This window comes from Erythrolamprus reginae, chromosome Z (genome assembly GCF_031021105.1).
Source record: "Erythrolamprus reginae isolate rEryReg1 chromosome Z, rEryReg1.hap1, whole genome shotgun sequence".
Classification (NCBI taxonomy): Eukaryota; Metazoa; Chordata; class Lepidosauria; order Squamata; family Dipsadidae; genus Erythrolamprus; species Erythrolamprus reginae.
Genome location: NC_091963.1, coordinates 90,813,168 through 90,834,701, shown reverse-complemented (window position 1 = coordinate 90,834,701; position 21,534 = coordinate 90,813,168). Strand labels below are relative to the sequence as shown.

General features: G+C 39.3%; 1 protein-coding gene across 1 annotated transcript in view; it reads left to right on the top strand.

Moving 5' to 3' along the window:
• Nucleotides 1-2,148: 2,148 nt before the first annotated feature.
• Nucleotides 2,149-21,534, top strand: part of VSTM2A (V-set and transmembrane domain containing 2A) — a 34,495-nt gene continuing 15,109 nt past the window's right edge. Inside the window, exons 1-4 of the mRNA XM_070727055.1 lie at nt 2,149-2,224; nt 4,288-4,454; nt 6,715-6,765; nt 19,529-19,856. Coding sequence (XP_070583156.1) covers nt 2,149-2,224; nt 4,288-4,454; nt 6,715-6,765; nt 19,529-19,856 — 622 coding nt within the window. The remainder of the gene's footprint in view (nt 2,225-4,287; nt 4,455-6,714; nt 6,766-19,528; nt 19,857-21,534) is intronic.

Below are 21,534 nucleotides of genomic sequence, written 5' to 3'. Positions count from 1 at the left end.
TCTAAAATCTAGGTGTGTCTTATATACCCGTGCGTCTTATACAGTAATATGGTAATTATTTATGCATACTTTGGTAACACATAAATTTTACAAATATTAATGCAAACTAAGTCCTTTCATTTCTTTATAATTAAGCAGGACTAGAACTGCTGGGGATGGAGAATGGAGCTAGATTATGATAAAATGTAAATTCTGATTCTACTAATTGTATGTATCAAGCACAGAAATTGTAACCAATTGCTTATTCCAGATAGACACAAACTTAAATATAACATATTCCAGACAAAGAAGATCTAATTTCTAAATCAAGATATTATATTAATAAGAGATTAATTGCTAATAAGATCCTGGCCAATCAATTAGTAATTTGTTATACAGCATGCATACTCAACAATGGCCATTCAGACAATAAACTGCAATCAGAAGTAATTGCAGACGTAATAAAATTAGTTTATTTTTTAGCCCTTTATCTAGGCCAATGTAGGTTTAATATTTTGGCGGGAAACCAAAGTACAATCATTTTGACAATTCCCTTTTCAATAGAAATTGTAGGGATATTTTCTGCTAGCTTTAAATATGTGTGTGCAGCTATTTTCATTAGTGGATATTGAAATGGTATTTATCAATTCATCTTTAATGAATGTCACTTTGGATTTTGTTCCCAAAATATTCCCCTTTTCTAATATTGATATAAAGGTAAAAGTAAAGCTTTCCCCTTCCAGTCATTTCTGACTCTAGTACTCATCTCCCTTTCTCGGGCAAGGAAGTCACTGTCATCTGAAGATATTTCTGTGGGCATGACTATAAGCAAAAGCACATGGAATACTGCAACCTTCCCACTGAAACTGTACCTATTTTTCTACTCACATTTGCATGCTTAGTAAAAATTGCAAGATTGGCAGGAACTAGGGCAAATCACCGGAGCTCACCCCATTGTGCAGTATTTAGGTCTTGAACCCAAGCTATCAGTTTTCCAGCTGAGAAGCTCAGCATCTTTACCATCGAACCACCGTGCCCATTAGTATTGGTTTATGAGAATACAATTCAGAAAATCACAGTCAGAATTCATATTATTTTTCACTTAGAAGATACGTTTGAAAAATATAGAAATGTAAAATGTCATGAAAGAAGCCAATCATCCTTCTATAATTTTAACCAACTTTTTATAACCTAGGAATATTCAAAAGGGGATGCTAAAAATAATTTCTAGGAAGGAATCTGTTTTGGATCAGAATTCTGACTCATAAACAAGGTTGTAAAATTATTTTCTGTCACTATTGTGATATATCAGAGCTTACAATATGAAACATATAAAACAAAAGCAGCACTTGGCTCTTTAATTATATCCCCTCTGGAGTGCATGCAGAAAAGAGGGAGAGAGGGAGAGAGAGAAAGAATGGAAACAGATTCATCAATGAAACCACTGCATCGAACCCTCAGTCTAGGATGGGAGGGGTGCAAAAAATTCCCTCATCAATGCAATCAATGTTTCTGCCCTCTGCAATGATCCCCCATTATATGCTTCAGCCTCATGTTTCTTTCAGCAGTATAGACAGTGAGGAGGGGGGAGGCAGAGGGAGGCAGAGACAGAAAGACAAAACCAGCAATAGTGAGAAGCCAGCGTTAAAGGCATCAGCACAGCTGTTCCGACACAGTCAAAGAAGGAGAAAAGTTGAAATATGACGAGCAACACCAGGCTCTTACCTCCCTCCCTATTTTTCCAAGCCAGCACAGTGTTTAGAGAGGGCGCTCATCATGCAGTGCTTAGCAGCAGGGGCTGATTGAATTGCCAAGTTGCAGCAACGCAATGTGTCCTGAAGAATCCATTTCCAAAGACAAGAAAGACTGGATCTGCACATCTGGCATCTGAGCAATTAGCTTCTGTCTGTCTGTCTGTCTGTCTGTCTGTCTGTCTGTCTGTCTGTCTGTCTGTCTGTCTCTATTTTCCTCTCTCTCTTTTTACCAAATCCCTCTGAAGCTGGTCTTCCCCTTTCCAGCTTTTTCAGAAGAACACTGACAGTGTTACAATTGGGGCTCTGGCGTCCAATTCATTTTAAAATTTTCTTTGCCCTTCCTTTTCTTGGGGGATTGTGTGGCTCTCCGGCATTATCCTGATGTGACTTTCTGATCCCCTCTCGCTTTGGAATCATGGGCATCTTTTGGCCTTCTGTTGGATTCCATGTCTTAACAGCATTGTACATTCAGCAAGGACTTTCTTCTCAAGGTAAGAGCCATTTATCAAGACTGGAATAGAGGGGATTTGATAAAGAGAAAAAGAACATGGATGGGGAGGCTATTGATGTAAACACTCCTTGTATTTTCTTGTTTAAATCTTACTTTAAAAAACCATTAAAAGTGGGGAATATGTTGCCGGAAGTGAGTATAATATAAATATGTGCATTCAGTTTCCAGACACAAATGTAGCAAAGAAATCATGTTTGTTTGTTTGTGTGTGTGTGTGTGTGTGTGTGTGTGTGTTTATATCTGAGAAGTGCTTTCATTTAATACAATATTTTTTGGTTTGTTTTTTAAACGAAGAGGTCATATGTGCAATTTTTCAAACCTTCTCTTCAGAATCCAGGATCCTGGAGTCTGTGGGAAATCGAATTCATTTTTCTGCTTTAAATAGTACAGTCTTTTAAAAACATCAATCTCTTTTCTCTCCCCACCCTCTCTTTTGTTTTCCACTATAATCTTATGTTCATTTCTCAAATCTTGGGTTTCTGTCTGTATTTCCACAAAGACCACTCCATTTTCTGGCCCAAACTGCTCTGACAAAGGCACCATCTGCATTCCAAGTAGCTCCTGCTATGCAGAATTCATCCAGTTGTTTGAGACTTAAAGGCTGCTGTGTAATTTTCAGCACCATGGAGAGAAATCATAATAGGGTACTCTTCCAAATATTTGTACAGATAATTGGAAATTCTGTTAGCAATTTTTAGCTTGTTATTTGTTACACTTTAGACAGAGATGGATCAGGAGTAAAGGAATAGTAGCCAGCAGGAATATGATTAATTTTTTTTTACAAGCAACGAGTTTCTATACTAGTGAAAGATTGGGAGGGAGATAGTGTGGGAGACTTTATTTTCAAAGGACAGAGAGGGAAGGAGAGAGAGGGAGGAGGACGGAGAGCAGAGGGAGGGGGATGAATGGGAGGCCGTGAGGGAGAGAGGACGGGAGGGAGGGAGGGATATATATATATCTGAGGAAGATACCTGTGGCTGTCTGCAATTTAGCTATTTTAAAAAGTGAAGAGCAATCAATAGTTTTCTTCAATGACACAGCAATGAGTCACAGGAGATAATTTTGCACATACCGTATGTGTAAGTTATTATGGAAGTCTTTTCAACATATCCACTATTAATCTGTAATATTACAGAACTGAAGTGGTCAAACTGGTGCTTACTGTCTGAAAACTGAAAGCAAGATGTGTGATACCTTAATTGAACAGATTACTTTCCCACTATTCCTGTGGGAATATAAAGGGCCTATGCAGATTTAAGAAACATGTTATTTATTTTGTGTCTTTCAATTAGATAGTTATCCTGGAGTGCTGGGACTGAACTAATGAAGCAAAGTATTTCAAATGTTTGAATTTTCTGAACTAAAATATTATCTATTTTTTATTTAGTGTAGTATTTCAAACAAATTTTAGAATGATATTAAGTAGGATCTAACCCCAGGAATTTTTATAAGAAATAAATGCCTTAACTTACTTTTTAAATCTTGTTTTTAAAAATATGAAAGAAAGAACCCAATACTTACTTAAATATATGAAAAATATATGAAAAAGAAAAATTTGGATTGCTTGATACATTTCACTAATCCCTAAGGAAAAATATTGAAATACTACCTTCCATACATTCATTATATGTGATTTTGTAAATATTTGTTTAGTTAGTTTTTCCATTTATCCATGGATAGCAGTGGTACTTAGACAAAGAAGAAAAATAAAAGTGATCATTAATACTTCAAAGGGGGGCATAGAACAAAAAAGACATTAATTTAAAAGAGGAAAAATGGGAAAGACAGTGCTGCAATCCTAAGCGTGTTTAGTTGGGTTTAAGTACTATTCAATCAACTAATCAGGTACATGCACAATCTTCTGCAATATTATTTATAAAAATGTTCTTGGTGAATGCAGTGCAATTTATTCCCATGTACATCTGTTATAAGACGGTATCCTCCAATCCTCCAAAAAGGGAAATCAAGGAAATGAATATGAAGGGGAAGTAAAGACCAAAAAAGAGAGAGAGAATCCTAATGAAACCTGCTTTTCTTTTCCAGCCAAATTTATTGAATTTCCTCAGAATCTCACAGCTACTGAGGGGCAGAATGTGGAGATGTCTTGTGCATTCCAGAGTGGTTCTGCCTCGGTGTACCTGGAAATCCAGTGGTGGTTTCTGAGGGCAACTGAGAACCAAGAAGCTGGAGCTGAAGTGACAGATGCTCAGGTACCAGCTCACAACCTAAGCATTCCCTAAGCAGGTAGAAAGTAGAGGTTCAGGGTAAAGACTTGGTTTTTCCCAGAAATGTAATATACTCACTTAATAGGAGAAGTTAAAAAAAATATCTGAGCAAGCCCTGGTTTTTTATTTCATTACTAACAAGCTTCGAAAGACCTGTTATTTCTAAGTGGGAGTAAAAGATCTGTAGACTCTTAAAGGAGTTAAATTTGATCAACGCAAAACATATAATTTTAGAAAGTACATACACAGCAATGTTGACAAATATGTACCAGCTGCCAAGCATCCGAATTTTCATCACATGATCATGGGGATGCTACAAAGGTTGTAACTGTGAAAAACAGTCATAAGTCACTTTTTTCAGTGTCATTGTAACTTCAAACTAGGAATGGGCCATGAGCTAGTACACTGGGAATGCCGTGCTGGTGGCGGAAATAGAACGCATAGCCTCGCTCCATTGCTGCCAGGTGTGCACGCATCGTGCACATGCAACTGTCATGGTTCTGGTAAAAATTACCGGGTTTTTTGCTTCCGTGCTTACGCGGAAGCAAAAAAAAAGTCATTTTTTGCCCAATCTCTGGCTGCAAGGCTTGCTTTCTGCTCTCCCACACCCCAGGCAGATGCCTGCGGTGCAGAGAGAACAGAACAAGCCGCATGGCTGGAGCTCGGAGCCGCACAGCCTCCTCCTCGTACTGCATGCTATCTTCCTCCCCATGCCGCATGCAAGCACCAGAGAGAAAAGTAAGGCAGGTGGCAGGAGGGGAAGCGCTTGGGCCATGAGTGGCAGAGCCATTGCGAGCGGCAGGGGAGACGGCGGGTGGAGGAACGCTCAGGCCGCGAGTGGCAGAGCCACCACTCACAGAATTAATGATGGTCAATACCATACAAGCATGTTGTAAATTATTCCATAAAATTCATTTTATATACAGGATATTATCTGGGCCTTTAAAATATTCCTGTGGTTTCCAGATTAGATCCAGAGTATATTGGATCCTTTCAAATTATTTCCAGACCAATCTGTTCATCCTCAGGATTCAAGATTGTTTATTTTATTTTAATGGTGGAGAATGGATTGAGATTATAGATTTGTTTCATATTATGGTAAACTGAAATAAAACCTACACTGAATAATTATTTATTCATCAATCAGCAATGTGCAGAATCAGTTCAGTATCTCACATGCTCACTGATAAATTCACAACAGTACAATAAACTAATTTTCTTCTCTCTGAATTGTTCATAAAAGTAATTCCAGTGGAGTAAACATGTCATCATGTGCCTGATAATTATAAGCAGTTCGTGGGTCCAGCCAGATCATTCTTTGGATCTATTTCCCCAGGGATAAATCTTTGCCATGTATTTCAGAGATTTTGTTTTGCTTGCTTATTACCTAATTTGCAGTTTAAAAATATTGGTAAACTAGATTTGTCACAATAATGGCAGTAAAAAGAAAAAAATGGAAGAACCTTCATCAGGATATAAATTAAGCTACTACAAGATGGCCCCTTCACTGACATTTATGGACCATAATATCTTGTGGTGGACCAGTGTGGCTTAATTAACCAGCATAGTTATTTAAGAGAATATGGACATGAATGAGTTCTGCTAGTCCCTAAGATGAGATAAGGACATTCTTTGAAGCAACATTCTTTTATGCAAGTGAGTAGACACTCTAATGTCCATAGTAGTCAACCAGATGGCTCTGGCATGCTCACAAGCAGTAGGTGTGATGTGAAAGACATTTTCTTGCTATTGCCAATTACCATCAGATTTTTAACAGTAGACTATCTCTACTTTGCTGTAACTAATAGAGTTATAGCAAAGTAACCTCTAACTACCTAACTGCTATGAAATGGCAAACACATTCATAACAGTGCTAAGAATAAGGGCCATTATCACATTTTGCAACAAGTAGGCAAAGCAGGTATAGGAAATAGGTGAGACATATATATGTTATACTGAACCACAGCAGATTTTCACTATGATTTTATATGTATACTAATGCAGTCACTTAGTGTACCATATGTCTAGTTAAATAAGCAATGACTCAATCTCACAATAAGGTACAGATTAGCAGCATTTTAGCACACTTGAAAGCTTGTAAATACTGTACTTCTTAGATATTCTTTCTTTACAGTCCTATAGATTACAATCTGGAGTAATTTGAAATGAGAAATGATGGGATTTATTTTTTACATAAAAAACCTTTTACTTTCCATAGGTAAAACAGTTATTCATTCCCCAACAGGTACAGCTATTACCAGAGAGAGACTTGGATAATGATGGAACAAAGATAAGTGTATGTCTATGATAAAGTATAAAGTATCTTTTCCTTTTAAAAAACTTTCTACTTGCTTCATTCTCTTTAATTAATAACCATACCAAAAACATCAGTCTTGGACTACTTAAAGCCTTTCCGTGTCTTTTCCATGCTTTTGGGATAAAAATCACAGAATCTGTAGATAAATTATATTTTCCTAAGGGTTTAATTGACTGCAAATATATCCATGTGGATATATTGGCAATAAAGTTGTCACTGCTGTTCTCCTAAGAGAAATTTTGAAGGTGCCTTCTTAGCTGAAGCATCTTCTAATCTAAAGAATGCCAAAGAATACAACAGCACAGTTTCCATAAGAAAGTGATCACAGTATATCAATATTTGATGCATATTTCTCAATCTTCAGATAATAATGATACAATTTCTGTGAATCTATATTGAGCATGCTTTTTATCAACCCTGAAGATTTTCCTGACTGATGAACCCTTATACTGCTTATATTTTTCCAGGTTTTGCAGCAGGTGCACAGAATTGAAGTAAATTATTGGTATTGTATGACATGGCAATAATGAAGCTGTCTTCAGAGTTCAGACCCTGTTTTTGAGGTGTTCTCCATTTTAATTTCATGTTTTTAATGAGAAGTAATTCATTCTGGGAGCATTCATCTGAAAAGTATTTGGGAGACTATATAAATGCTATATAAATATCTAAGTAAGAACAAAATAATATTTTAGAGTGATTTCAGAGTTAGGCAGCCTCTCAATCTCCTAAGTAAAGTAAGTTAAGTAAGTTAATAAGTGAAGTAAATAAATGTCTTTATATATCATGGAGAAGATTCTTAGAATAGTATTTTTAAGTAACATGTTAATATTTTAAAGTAATATAGGGAAACATATCCTTCAAAAATTGCAATAAACAGATAAGATTGCTGTAGTAGAGGGGATGTTTATTTCGGGGGACATAGAGCAGGGTCAGGTATCACAGTGGTGAAGGGCAAGGGATGCTACAGGAGCCAGAGTGCAGGCTATTACAAGGGAAGATGCTTAATATTGGCGGTGTTATCCACCACCACCATCTGAGTTTATCCCCACTCCTGGAGTCCAGGATGTGGCTGCTAAGTGCCAAGTTTACTTATTTGTTTGTTTGTTTAGATTTCTATGTCAGCTTTCTCAGCCGACTCAGGATGGCTTACAACATAATAAATACAATATAAAACGTGTAGAAATCTATTACAAATCTAAACATTTCTAAAAACCCATTATCTTAAAATCACAATCATCCGCATTCATCCAACTAATTTAACCATTTGTGGCCGGAGTCAGTTCTTAAGGTTGGTCAATACTAAAGCTGCTCTTGTTCAAGATCTTCTTGAAGAAGAGCAAGCCTAGCATGCATTACTGAGACCTGCCTGATCCCAGAAAGGGGTTGCCCTCTCGGAGATGTGTTCAGCCAGGTTTGGCAACAGTCAATAGGTAGGGGGAGTAGAGTGGCAATAGTTATCAGAGAAACTTTTCAGCTTTCAGAGGCATTGCTCCACAAATCTCTGGTTGTGAGACCCTGTTCCTGAAGTTGGAATTACAGGACCAGATGGGATTGTTGCTAGTATAACTGGTGGGGACCAGTTAAGAGGGTGAGGGTCTTGCTCCTGACTCCTACCTGGAAGAAACTCCTGAGTATAGCTCAGCAGGGCTTGAAAGTGATTGCAAAGAAGCCCCAGAGAAATCAAGAGTCTCTGTGTAGTTTGTAAAGATGGCTTGGAGGCCCTGTAACACCAGAGCGCAACTCAGGGAGATCACTGGACAGCTGGAATGCTCTGCCGTTGGGAAGCTCCATGTAGATTTCTTCAAAGACAAGCTGGAGATTGAATCACCAATAGTATAGTGTCTCAGAAAGGGGTGAGTGAAACTGAATCCCAAAGACAAAGATCAGCAAACAAGGACTCTCTAATTGAAAGGTCTCTGTGCTCTCTCAGATACTTCAACAACAGAGAAACTATTGTTTTACTAATTACTAATTACTTGAATAGCAATGCTTCATCCATCTGATTAATTACTGTTTAGTTAAATAACAGTTAATAATTAGAATTTTAATAACTAATTAGGGTTTAACTGTTTTAATTTAATTTAACTGATTAGTTACATTGTTTATTGATCTATTGTTAACAGACTATATTAATGCAATCTTTAATTACTAGCAAATAATACCAGATTAATTAATTTGATTATGCAATATTGATTAATTGATTACAAGTCTATCATCAATATCTGGTTGTGAGTCATTTTCACCATACAGTCAAACGATCTTTTGACATGCCAAGCAAAAAATCTAAAAGCAAAAAAATCAGGAAAACAACAGCAACACAAATGACACTAGTACATGTTTTAAATGCAATACCATTATCAACAATCATGAAAGGTACAAGAAATGCCACATCTGCATCAAATCAGCTCATCACACCTGCCTCAATATAACAAAACAAATAGCCACCTTTCTACAAGAAAAGTATTCATTTCCATATATATATTTATCCTGCTCTCCAAAATTGGATAATCTCAGTACAATATCTGACAAGATCCATACTGTAGAAGCAACCACTAAAACTCAACAAGCATACATTGAAAACCTTGAACCATGTCTTGCATCCATGGACAAAAACATCCAAGCACTGAAAAATGCAAACCCATCAAGCCAAATACCCTGCACCACTCCACCACCACCTGTTTATACTCCACCAAAACCATCTCAACCACTACCCCTGCCACAAAGATCTACCAACTCAACCAATTATATCCCCACCCTAGTCAAAGATGCCATGGAGCACAAAAAAAAAAGTCAGAATGCAATCCTTTTCGGTCTAAATGAAAATGATGACTCTGACATAGCAAAAGTACATAACATCATCAATAACTATCATGCACAAACCATTGCCCCTAAAGATATCCTATAAATTTCCAGAGATGGCCCTGAGCACAGGTATAATGATGGCTAAGTGGCCCCCGATTCTGTAAAGTGGTATGCAAAAATGAGCCCACTAAACAACAATTCATCAAGACCACAAACTCCATTGCCAGAAACAATACCAATTACAATAAACTTAGATCCAGACCAGATCTATCTCTCCCTCAATGTATCCATTCCCATGAACTACGAGCAGAACTAAAGAGACAACTGGATCTTGGAGAAACAAATTTATACATAGATTACCATGCTGAATGCATCAAACTCAAGATCCACAATCCATCCTACATCTTCCAAACTACCATCCCTCAACAATAAATTGACATCCCAAGTACCACCAACCAAGAATAGGAAAGCACCCTCCTTACTTCCTCAATCCAATACAAAACCAATCTCAAATGCAAACGAATGAATGCAAGAAGCATAGTTAACAAGATGTCTGAATTCCTCCTATTACTAGACACTGACACCTCCGACATTATTTTTGTCTGCAAAACATGGCTAAATGTATCCTACCCCGACTCCATCATCACATCAAGAAACTATCTTGTCTTCCGATCTGACCATGAATCCCACAGAGGAGGCGGAGTAGCTATATTCTACAAAAAGTCACTAAACCTAAAAAGCATCCAAGTTGCACATGATCTTACCCTCTCTGAAACTGTTATGCCGGGCTTCACGTTACGAGTCCCAATTAAGTCCAAAGTGTAAATTCAAACACACACTCTGTTGTAAAGTAAATAAAGAGTTGGTTTATCAAAAGAAAAATATTGTACACACGCACTTTACTCAGCCAAAGTGCTCTCCCACAAACCACAAGCCTGGAATGCTGTGAAAAGCAAAAACAAAAGCAGAGTAGATAAAGGCAGCTATGAAGACGTCACAGCCACCCCCCTTCAGGAGTCCTCAAGCTGTACTTAACTGTGAAATGTTCAGAAAGTCCTGGTAAAGCAGTCCAAAATCAAAAAGCACTTATCTCTAACCAAATGGATAATCTCCAATGCACACTCTCAGCGATGCTGGCAATTTATCAGCAGCCCCATTAGCCTAATTGCCCCAGCCACAGGTGTTCTCCCTTATTTTCTATAATACTTGTGCAGTTGTTCCCTTCTCATCATAAACCTGCGCCTGCGAGCATCTATGAATCCCTCTTCCCCTGAATCTAATGATGATTCACTAATGGGATCATTAGCTAATGGGCTGCTTGTAACTACCTCATCATCCAATCCTGCTTCACTCCCAGAATCTGCCCTTCACACAGAATCCTCACTGTCCGAAGCTGTTAGCAGCAAAATCAGTCTCTGATAATGTGAGGATTCTCCCAAACCAACACCCATAGTCCTCAGAGCAGGAACTGGCCCAGAGCCAACCACAACAGAAACCATAGTCTGTGATCTATCCCTAAAAGCCACACTTCACTTCCTACTTTGTTACAGAGCCCCTGACTATGACATCATCCATGCAAACAAATTAACCTCACTACTAATTTAAATTAGATTAAGACCTAAGACCGTTGAAGACCAGAAGAACATCATGCCTGGACTGACTAACTTCTGATGATTGAAGAGTTTTTAAAGATCTGTTTATACCACCATCGATATCAATTTTATATTAATTTATAATTTTAGCATATATTTTATATATTTATATTTTAATGTTTTTAGTGTTTAAATTGCTGTTAACTGTCTTTTTATACTATTATTAATTTAATTGATTTTTTAACGTAATTGGGGCTTTAAGTAATGGATGACTGGGATAAACATACTTGTGGTTACGAATGGAATGACTGGTACGATTGGATGGGTGGGGGGGGGTATGGTATGGATGAGTGTATCGATAGTAGTGTGAATGATATGTCTGGCCCACCTGACGCCCGGGAGACAGGAGAGGAAGGGGCACCGATCTCTGGGGTGGCAGGGGGCCGGAATATCCCTGTGTTGCTGGGGAGAGGCAGATATGGCGGGGGCCACAGAGTTAGCCATTCCAGGGGAACGAGGGATCGTTGCTTAATAATGGTCCCCTGTTCTGGCTCTGTGAGCCCAATCTTGGGTACTGGTGATGAGTGTAACTCTGGCCCTGGGCTCAGGTTGCTGCTGCTGAATGCCAGGTCGGTGGTTAATAAAGCTCTCCTCATCCGGGATTTGATCCTGGATGAGGAGGCCGACCTGGCATGTATTACTGAAACCTGGCTGGGCCCGGAGGGAGGTGTTCCTCTCTCTGAAATTTGCCCAGCCGGGTTTCAGATATGGCATCAACCGCGACCCCAGGGGAGGGGGGAGGAGTGGCTATTGTAGCCAGGGAGAGCCTTTGCCTGCGTAGACTCATTGCTCCGGAAATAGCGGGTTGCGAGTCTCTCTTGATGAAGTTGGACTTAGGAGTTCAGGTGGGCTTATTTCTCACGTACCTGCCTCCCAGCTGCGTGTCAAAAGCCCTGCCTGTGCTACTCGAGGAGGTAGCCGGGTTGGCGGTAGAGTTCCCCAGACTCATTGTCTTGGGGGACTTCAATCTGCCGTCACTCGGCGAAACCTCTGGGTTGGCACAGGAGTTCATGGCCACCATGACAGCCGTGGACCTGACTCAAGTAGTTCAGGGTCCGACTCACGAGGGAGGGCACGCACCTGACATGGTATTCCTTTCCGAGCAATTGAGTAATGGTCTGAGACTAAGGGGCTTAGAAGTGTTGCCTTTGTCATGGTCAGACCATTTTCTACTACGGCTTGACTTCCTGGCTCCAATCCTCCCCCGCAGGGAGGCGGAACCAATGAAGATGTTCCGCCCCAGGCGCCTGATGGACCCAGAGGGCTTTCAGACGGCGCTTGGGGTTATTCCAGAGGCACTCGTCCACAGTTCGGCGGAGTCTCTCGCGGAGGCCTGGAACAGGGCTGCAGCGGGGGCTCTTGACCGGATTGCGCCTTTGCGACCTCTCCGTGGCGCTAGACCCCGTAGAGCCCCATGGTTCAACGAGGAGCTCCGGGAGTTGAAACGCCATAAGAGACGTCTAGAGAAGCGATGGAGGAAGAGTAGGTCTGAATCCGATCGAACACTTGTAAGAGCTTTTATTAAGACTTACAAAGTGGCGCTCAAGGCGGCAAGATGCGTGTACCATGCCGCCTTGATTGCATCAGCGGAATCCCGCCCGGCCACTCTGTTTAGGGTGACCCGCTCCCTTCTCAACCAGGGGGGAGTTGGGGAGCCCTTACAGAGTAGTGCCGAGGATTTTAACACGTTTTTCGCTGATAAAGTCGCTCGGATCCGGGCCGATCTTGACTCCAATTGTATAACAGAGTCGACTGACAATGAGTCAGTCGAGGTGACTGGGGCACGTACTTGTCCACCTGTCTGGGAAGAGTTTGATCTGGTGACACCTGATGAAGTGGACAAGGCCATTGGAGCTGTGAGTTCCGCCACCTGTTTACTGGATCCGTGTCCCTCCTGATTGGTTTCGGCCAGCAGGGAGGTGACACGGAGCTGGGCCCAGGAGATTACCAACGCCTCCTTGGGGAGGGGAGTTTTTCCATCTCTCTATAAAGAAGCGCTCGTGCGCCCCCTCCTCAAGAAGCCCTCCCTGGACCCAGCTGTGCTTAACAACTATCGTCCAGTCTCCAACCTTCCCTTTATGGGGAAGGTTGTCGAGAAGGTGGTGGCGCTCCAGCTCCAGCGGTCCTTGGAAGAAGCCGATTATCTAGGTCCCCGACAGTCGGGTTTCAGGCCCGGTTACAGCACGGAAACCGCTTTGGTCGCGTTGATGGATGATCTCTGGCGGGCCCGGGACAGGGGTTTATCCTCTGTCCTGGTGCTCCTTGACCTCTCAGCGGCTTTCGATACCATCGACCATGGTATCCTTCTGCACTGGTTGGAGGGGTTGGGGGTGGGAGGCTCTGTGCTTCAGTGGTTCTCCTCCTACCTCTCTGGCCGGTCGCAGTCGGTGTTAGTGGGGGGCCAGAGGTCGACTCCTAGGTTTCTCCCTTGTGGGGTGCCTCAGGGGTCGGTCCTCTCCCCCCTGCTATTCAACATCTACATGAAACCGCTGGGCGAGATCATCCAAGGACATGGGGTGAGGTATCATCAATATGCGGATGATACCCAGCTCTACATCTCCACCCCATGCCCAGTCAACGAAGCGGCGGAAGTGATGTGCTGGTGCCTGGAGGCTGTTGGGGCCTGGATGGGTGTCAACAGACTCAAGCTCAACCCGGATAAGACGGAGTGGCTGTGGGTTTTGCCTCCCAAGGACAATTCCATCTGTCCGTCCATTACCCTGGGGGGGGAATTATTGACCCCCTCAGAGAGGGTCCGCAACTTGGGCGTCCTCCTCGATCCACAGCTCACATTAGAAAAACATCTCTCAGCTGTGGCGAGGGGGGCGTTTGCCCAGGTTCGCCTGGTGCACCAGTTGCGGTCCTATCTGGACCGGGACTCACTGCTCACAGTCACTCATGCCCTCATCACCTCGAGGTTCGACTACTGTAATGCTCTCTACATGGGGCTACCTTTGAAAAGTGTTCGGAAACTTCAGATCGTGCAGAATGCAGCTGCGAGAGCAGTCATGGGCTTACCTAGGTATGCCCATGTTTCTCCATCACTCCGCAGTCTGCATTGGCTGCCGATCAATTTCTGGTCACAATTCAAAGTGTTGGTTATGACCTTTAAAGCCCTTCATGGCACTGGACCAGAATATCTCCGAGACCGCCTACTGCCGCACGAATCCCAGCGACCGATTAGGTCCCACAGAGTGGGCCTTCTCCGGGTCCCGTCAACTAAACAATGTCGGTTGGCGGGCCCCAGGGGAAGAGCCTTCTCTGTGGCGGCACCGGCCCTATGGAACCAACTCCCCCCGGAGATTAGGATTGCCCCTACTCTTCCTGCCTTCCGTAAACTCCTTAAAACCCACCTTTGTCGTCAGGCATGGGGGAATTGAAACATCTCCCCCTGGGCATGTTTAATTTATATATGGTATGCGTGTGTGTATGTCTGTTAGTATATGGGGTCTTTTAAATCTTTAAACATTTTAAAAACTGTTGGATTATTTATGATTTGTTGTTACATGTTGTGAGCCGCCCAGAGTCTTCGGAGAGGGGCGGCATACAAATCGAATAAATAATAATAATAATAATAATAATAATAATAATAATAATAATAATAATAATTTGGGCAGCCTCCTGCCCATACCCCCTTGGTGACCTCAACATACCCCACATTAACTGAATACTAAATGAATGCACTACGGAACCTATTCATACTACTGTATACAATGCTGTTACCAATCTGGGACTTCACCAAGTAGTTACAAACAATACTAGACTCAACAGCTACCTAGACCTCATATTCTGCAACAGCAAAAGCACAATTTATGGACTACAAATAAAAGAACTATTTTCCAACAGTGACCACATCATGATCAACTTCAGCCTCAACTTGCGCCACTCCAAGATTCACCCTAATGATGTGACACCAAGTTCAATTTTTAAAAAGCAAACTATGAACTCATAGATGCTGATCGCTCAACTCTTGACTGGCAAACTCTATTCTCTGGCTGTAACACTGCCGATGACCTCTACAACATACTATTGCTTGAAGTCAAAGGAATTATCAGACTACATGTATCACTAATAACTACCATAAGCAAGAAAAACAACATATCCATCTCAATAAGAAAACTACAAACCAAAAAAAAGTTCTCTGGCAGAAAAACAAAAAAAGTCATATTGCCAATTTCAAAAGCTTCTACAAAAATATATGCCATCAAATAAAGACAGAATGCTTCAACTACCACAGCAAACAAGAGGAAAATCTCCTGCACACCAAATCAAACTGTGCCTTCTACAACTTTGTAAATAACAAACTCAAGGACTCAAAACCCATTCCACCATTAAAGGGACCCAACAGCAAAGAATGCTATGATGAATCAACCAAAGTTAACCAACACATTCTTTGGCTCAGTCTTTGTAAACAGTGGCTCATCCCCAAAATTTACTAATCGCACCTCAAACACTCACAACGACTTAACCCAAATAGATTTCACAGGAGATAACATTGGAAAAGCACTACACAACCTTACACCTTCTCTATCAGTTAGGCCTGATGGTCTATGCGCATACTTCCTTAAAAAAGCTCTCCACAGCTATAGCTGAACCACTAAGCATAATCTTTGAAAAATCATTCAGGATCAGCTCATTACCAAAGCTATGGTCACAGGCAACGGCCATTCCCATCTTCAGAAAAGGAGATCCCAGTCTAGTTGAAAACTACAGTCATGGAATCAATCATAAACCAATCAATTACCCTCCACCTAGAAACTAACAACCTTCTCTCTAACAAACAATTTTGTTTCAGAAAAAAAATATCTTGCAACTTGCAACTCCTTCACTGCAAAAACATATAGACTGTACATCTCGATCAGGGCAAATTAATAGATGCAATTTACATTGACTTCTGTAAAACCTTTGACTCAGTGGTTCATGACAAGCTACTTCTAAAACTCAAATCCTACGGCATCTTAGGATCCCTCCATAATTGGATAACTGCATTCCTATCAAACAGACAACAAGTTATCAAAATAGGGAGCGTCATATCCAATCCTGTTCCAAGGCAGCATACTTGGACCAACATTCTTCATACTCTATATAAATGACCTTTGCAATCACATTATAAGCAACTGCGTTCTATTCACCAATGAGGTAAAACTTTTTAACACCACCGATAAAACAGCTACTTTCCAAAAAGACCTTGACTTTGTGCCTAAATGTTCAAACATCTGGCAACTCCAAATCTGAACCAAGAAATGCTCTATTCTACACATTGGCAAAAAGAATCAGAACACCAAATACAAGCTGAACAAACAAGATCTTACAGACAACCCTCACTCCGTAAAAGACTTTGGAATACTCATATTAAAGAAAGAAAGACTCTTGCTAAACAAAAGCATTGTTAAATAAGATTCACCACATTTTACTCAATCCATAACATTTCCTAGCTACAACAATGATGTAGAATAGTCTGGCAAATATTTTTAATATTTAATAGCATGGTCTGAGTCATTCAATGCAATAATAAACAGTACTGATAAAATAAATTTCTTGGAAGATTCATCTCTTGAAATTAACCTCTCCTAGTCTAGCAACCATGTATTTCATTATGCTATCAGTCTTTGCACAGAGCTTCTGATGTTCCTATTATTTCCTGGCACTTGATTATATAATCATGTGGCAGAGATATCAAATGCCTTTTTGTAAACAATACATGATATATTCAAGCTTGCCCTCCCTCTCTTGCAGTTTATCAAAAAAAGTCTTTTCAATTAGTTGATTTTTTTTCTTCTTCTGGTGTTTGGATGATTTCCCTTCTGCTCAGGTGGAAAGCGTTTGTTGTCAAATAGATGCTGTTGGGCTGTATCAGCTACCACACCAGTTAGGAATTTGAAAATTGTAGGTAATTAGGTAATTGGCTTGCAGTTATCTGGCACTGCCCCTGGATCTTTCATTAGCCAGTAGGTTTTGCCAGATATTAGCCACACTTCAATTTCACCTCTTTGCAATATGTTTTTAAACTGCTTGACAACAAATGAGTGTAAATTAATCAGATGTTTCAATAAAAATACGTGCAATTAATGTTTACCTGATGCTAACCAATTCTTAATCATGATGTAATCCCAAACATTTATATGCGATTACACTTGCACTTCATTGTTCTTGGATAATGTTCCGGGGATCACTTTTGGCACTTTAATTCCCAGAAAAGGGGTGGGATGTGGAGCTGGAGATGGTCCATATCCCCCCTTAATTTCTCTGACATTGTACCACCACTGTTTTTCTTCTTCTGCAATTCCCCATTTATTACCCCTGACGTATCTTCTTCCATTGCTCTTTCTTATGCATAGTGAATTCTGAGTAGGAAATGAATTTTATTGAACAAAATTGATTAAAAAAACCAAACCCAAAATGATCCTCAATAGAGATATTTATTTGACTGTGATCCTATCTTTGTTTAAGTACTACTGAAATTATTCCTATCCAGGTAAATGAGAGTGATCTTATTTTCCTGTAATTAAGAGAAATTGTGGGAAAGACCAATTTGACATCAGCAACAGCATCCATGGACCTTTCCCAAATTTATCACTTCACAATTTTTCAAGAGTGGAACTGAAAGAGACTGTTCAGCTAACATTGATCTTATTGTGACCAGTGATATTCTAGTCTTTCCCAATTTAATTTCTTCAATTTAAAGAAAAATGATACAATAAAAGGTGGTTTTAGTATATCACTATTCTGTATTTTTGAAATCTAAGTTCAAGAGGGGTAAATGTTGTGATAAGTAAAGCTTCAGACAAATAGGTTGAGAAAGCAGATTGTAATGAGATAACAGGAGTTTGGGCAAATATGGACATACCCCAAATATATCCCCGCAAGGATAGATCAATAACATTTGTTTTATTAACTCAGAGTTCTTTGTAATAAAGTAGAAGTGAGTGGCATAGACTCTATATTCAGCAAATTGTAAAAATTAAAAGCCAGAAAAGAAATTGTATAATGTAAAAAAGAGATTCATATCTTAAAAAACTATTCAGATTTAGTTTTCAATAAAAAGGCAGTGTGTTGAACACTAGCTTCCCTTCCAATCAATGTAAAATGATAATTGAGTAATCTCAGTAATTAAGTAAATTTAAAGTTAATTGGATTAGATGGGTATTGAAACCACATTAATTGTAACAAATATTGTGTACAGTTAGTAAAAGTCAGAATTTAGAATAGAATATTCTAAATTTAAAACAAAGAAATAGCTAGCTGGAATGAGATCAGCTCTATTTGGACTGAAGTAGATCATGTTACATTTCTCATCTTAAAAAGATATGTTTTAAGTGAATTAAGAGAAATAAAATATTCCTTCAAAGAAATGTTGTGCCTAGTAGACATTAGATTGATCTTGACCCACCCATTCTCTCTCCCTCTCCTCTCCACCCCCTGGGCTGCTTAAGGAAGCTTAAGGAGCTTATTTGATTTAAAATCTTTAAATGCCAGAGGCTTGTATGGTCCATTTTCCAAACTGCAGAGTGTGTGAGAGAGAGAGAGGTGGGGGGAGATCTAAATCTGTAGCCATGGTTAGCTACTGAGGAATTTCCATGGTGCTGCTGGGCCAGACTGCATTCTATTTAAAACCTTAGCTCCTATTCTGATAACATGCTTAATCCTTACAAAGTGCCTCAAATGCACTTTACTTGCTTTTCCTGAGCACCATTTTCTTCATAACCTTAGCTAAGTCACCCTCTTTTAGAACCTCTGCTCTGTCCTAACAATGCAGAAATAACACTACTGTGTTATAGCTGTGTAGCAAAACATATATAAAATGTCTAAAAGATTGGAAAATTTGTACTGTATATCAATTTTAAATATTTAAAATTTAAAACTGGTCAGGATGGTTCATTTATTTGCTCTAAAATTATTTTTAATATAAATCCAGCTGTTTAATAGAACTATCCCCAATATTTTACAAAAGGTGGCAAACAGTAGATTATCATAAACACATATAGAAACACAATACCAGATATGCAACAACCTAGCAAATTTAAAGTTAATTGGATTAGATGGGTATTGAAACCACATTAATTGTAACAAATATTGTGTACAGTTAGTAAAAGTCAGAATTTAGAATAGAATATTCTAAATTTAAAACAAAGAAATAGCTAGCTGGACTCAGATCAGCTCTATTTCCCCCCTCTTCGTTCTAATTGACCTGGAACACTGTTAGCTGGGCACAGGTACAGGAAAGGAAGACATGGAGGGTATCTACTAATAGCAATAACATTTAGACATGTTTCTGGCATTTTTTGCAGACAGTAAAAGTACAGGGGAATGATATTTCCCACAAGCTGCAGATCTCCAAAGTCAGGAGAAAGGATGAAGGATTATATGAGTGCAGAGTGATGGATGCCAATTTTGGAGAACTTCAAGAATACAAAGCTCAAGCTTATCTTAAAGTAAATGCAAACAGCCACTCCCGAAGAATGCAGGCTTTTGAAGCTTCCCCAATGTGGCTGCAGGATAAACCTCGCAAGAATATCTCAGCTGCCATCTCTAAGAGCATCCATAATTCTGCCAGTCAAAGTTCCACTTCTAATCCTCCAGTAGATGCCAAAATCCCTAAGCAAAGCCCACAATCAGGTATGAGCAACCATTTTGAACATTTTAAGCTTATGACTAGCATTTAACTGAAACTCAAAACAATGTTATTATTAGAGGGAAATGATGCTGTTGTTCTATACCCTACATAGAATTAGAAAACATTTACTACAAAAATCTTGATATGCTTAATCCTTATGATCATGCATAACACAATATCATTATCATTGGTTATGATAAAATCACTTAATACAGGTACAACTGACCTGTTCTCCTGCATGTCAGTTTTAGCCTATGGTAGGACACTAGAAGTTTAATATATTTTGTTTTTCATAGAAAGGCATCCTTTTGAGGCGGGGTAGGGACATCCAACATAAACATCATTGTGATGTTTCAATACAAATTGAAACACATTATATAAGGATCAAGAAACTGTAATCATACCACAATGCTACTTTTGTTCAATCTAACTAACATAATAAACTTCTGCAGAGACCCACGTTTGTATACTTTCTTAAGATTGCAGGAACAGAGCAAAGAGTAGGTGGGGTACATCAAACAAATGACAATTAGTACCTCTCAATGGCTTAAACAAAAGAAATAAAAAATGATAAAAATATAAAAGTCCAAACTGAAACAAGAGAGATTATATCCAAAGGTCCTTACACTATTCCTGTTATTTTATTACTATTTTTAATGTGGGAAGAACTGTTTGGTCTCTGTCATTCTATTATTTTTATTCAGGAAACTATTTATTTTGAGCTTTGTCAGGACGAGTCCTTCTAGTGTGCTTGATTATCTTGCTTTAAAAGACTTAAACAGGAAATAAATAAATAAAGGTTTGGCAGCTGTACTAGGATTGGTGGGTCACAAATCCTGAGTTCTGATTAAATATTTCTTTATATCACTATGTTATCTACAATTAAAATACCTCAAGCTCTATAATAAAGAAGTACAATAGAGAGGAAATATAAAATATTCTATAAAATGTTTACATTTTGATATGTGATATTTATACTGTGTGTGTGTGTGTGTTTGTATTTTATTATTCAACAAAATTCCAGATGATTTTGCTGGGTATGGACGATGAAGGTTCATTATCATAGATGAACTATGATTTGATTAACTCATAAGATAACTCCTTACCAAAATCCCCTGCTTCCATCCTACCCCTTTACAATGTTGAACAATAATACTGATCCTGATCATATAGAATTGTTGTAAAAATCCATAGTAAAATAGGTGCTTAAAATATTTAATAGTGCTATAAATTTACTATTGTTTATCACTATCGTTAAAATTATTTCCATTGGTTGGAAAGACAATCAATGTAATATAATTAGGCATAAACATGTTGTGATAAGTTTCTGGGGTGGAATAAATTTCCCAAATAGCATCTGGATTTCCGTCATGGGTATATTCTAATGAAGATTAGACAACCTTGTGTCCAGAATATTTTAACATGGACTAAGCAGGCTAAATCGCCTAAATAATTCTTTCCAACTCTATTATTCTGATTGAATAAAATGATTTCATGCCTGATGAATTATCCTCATTCTAAGAATGTGCTCAGCATTTGATGTTCTGTTCAGCAGAATATTAGAAGTACTAGACATACCTACTTTGGGAAAGCTTTCAGTTATTATTTCCCCTCCCCCCGTCAAAAAAACCCCCTCACACACCCCTACACCCCCACACACATACATGCACACACACACAC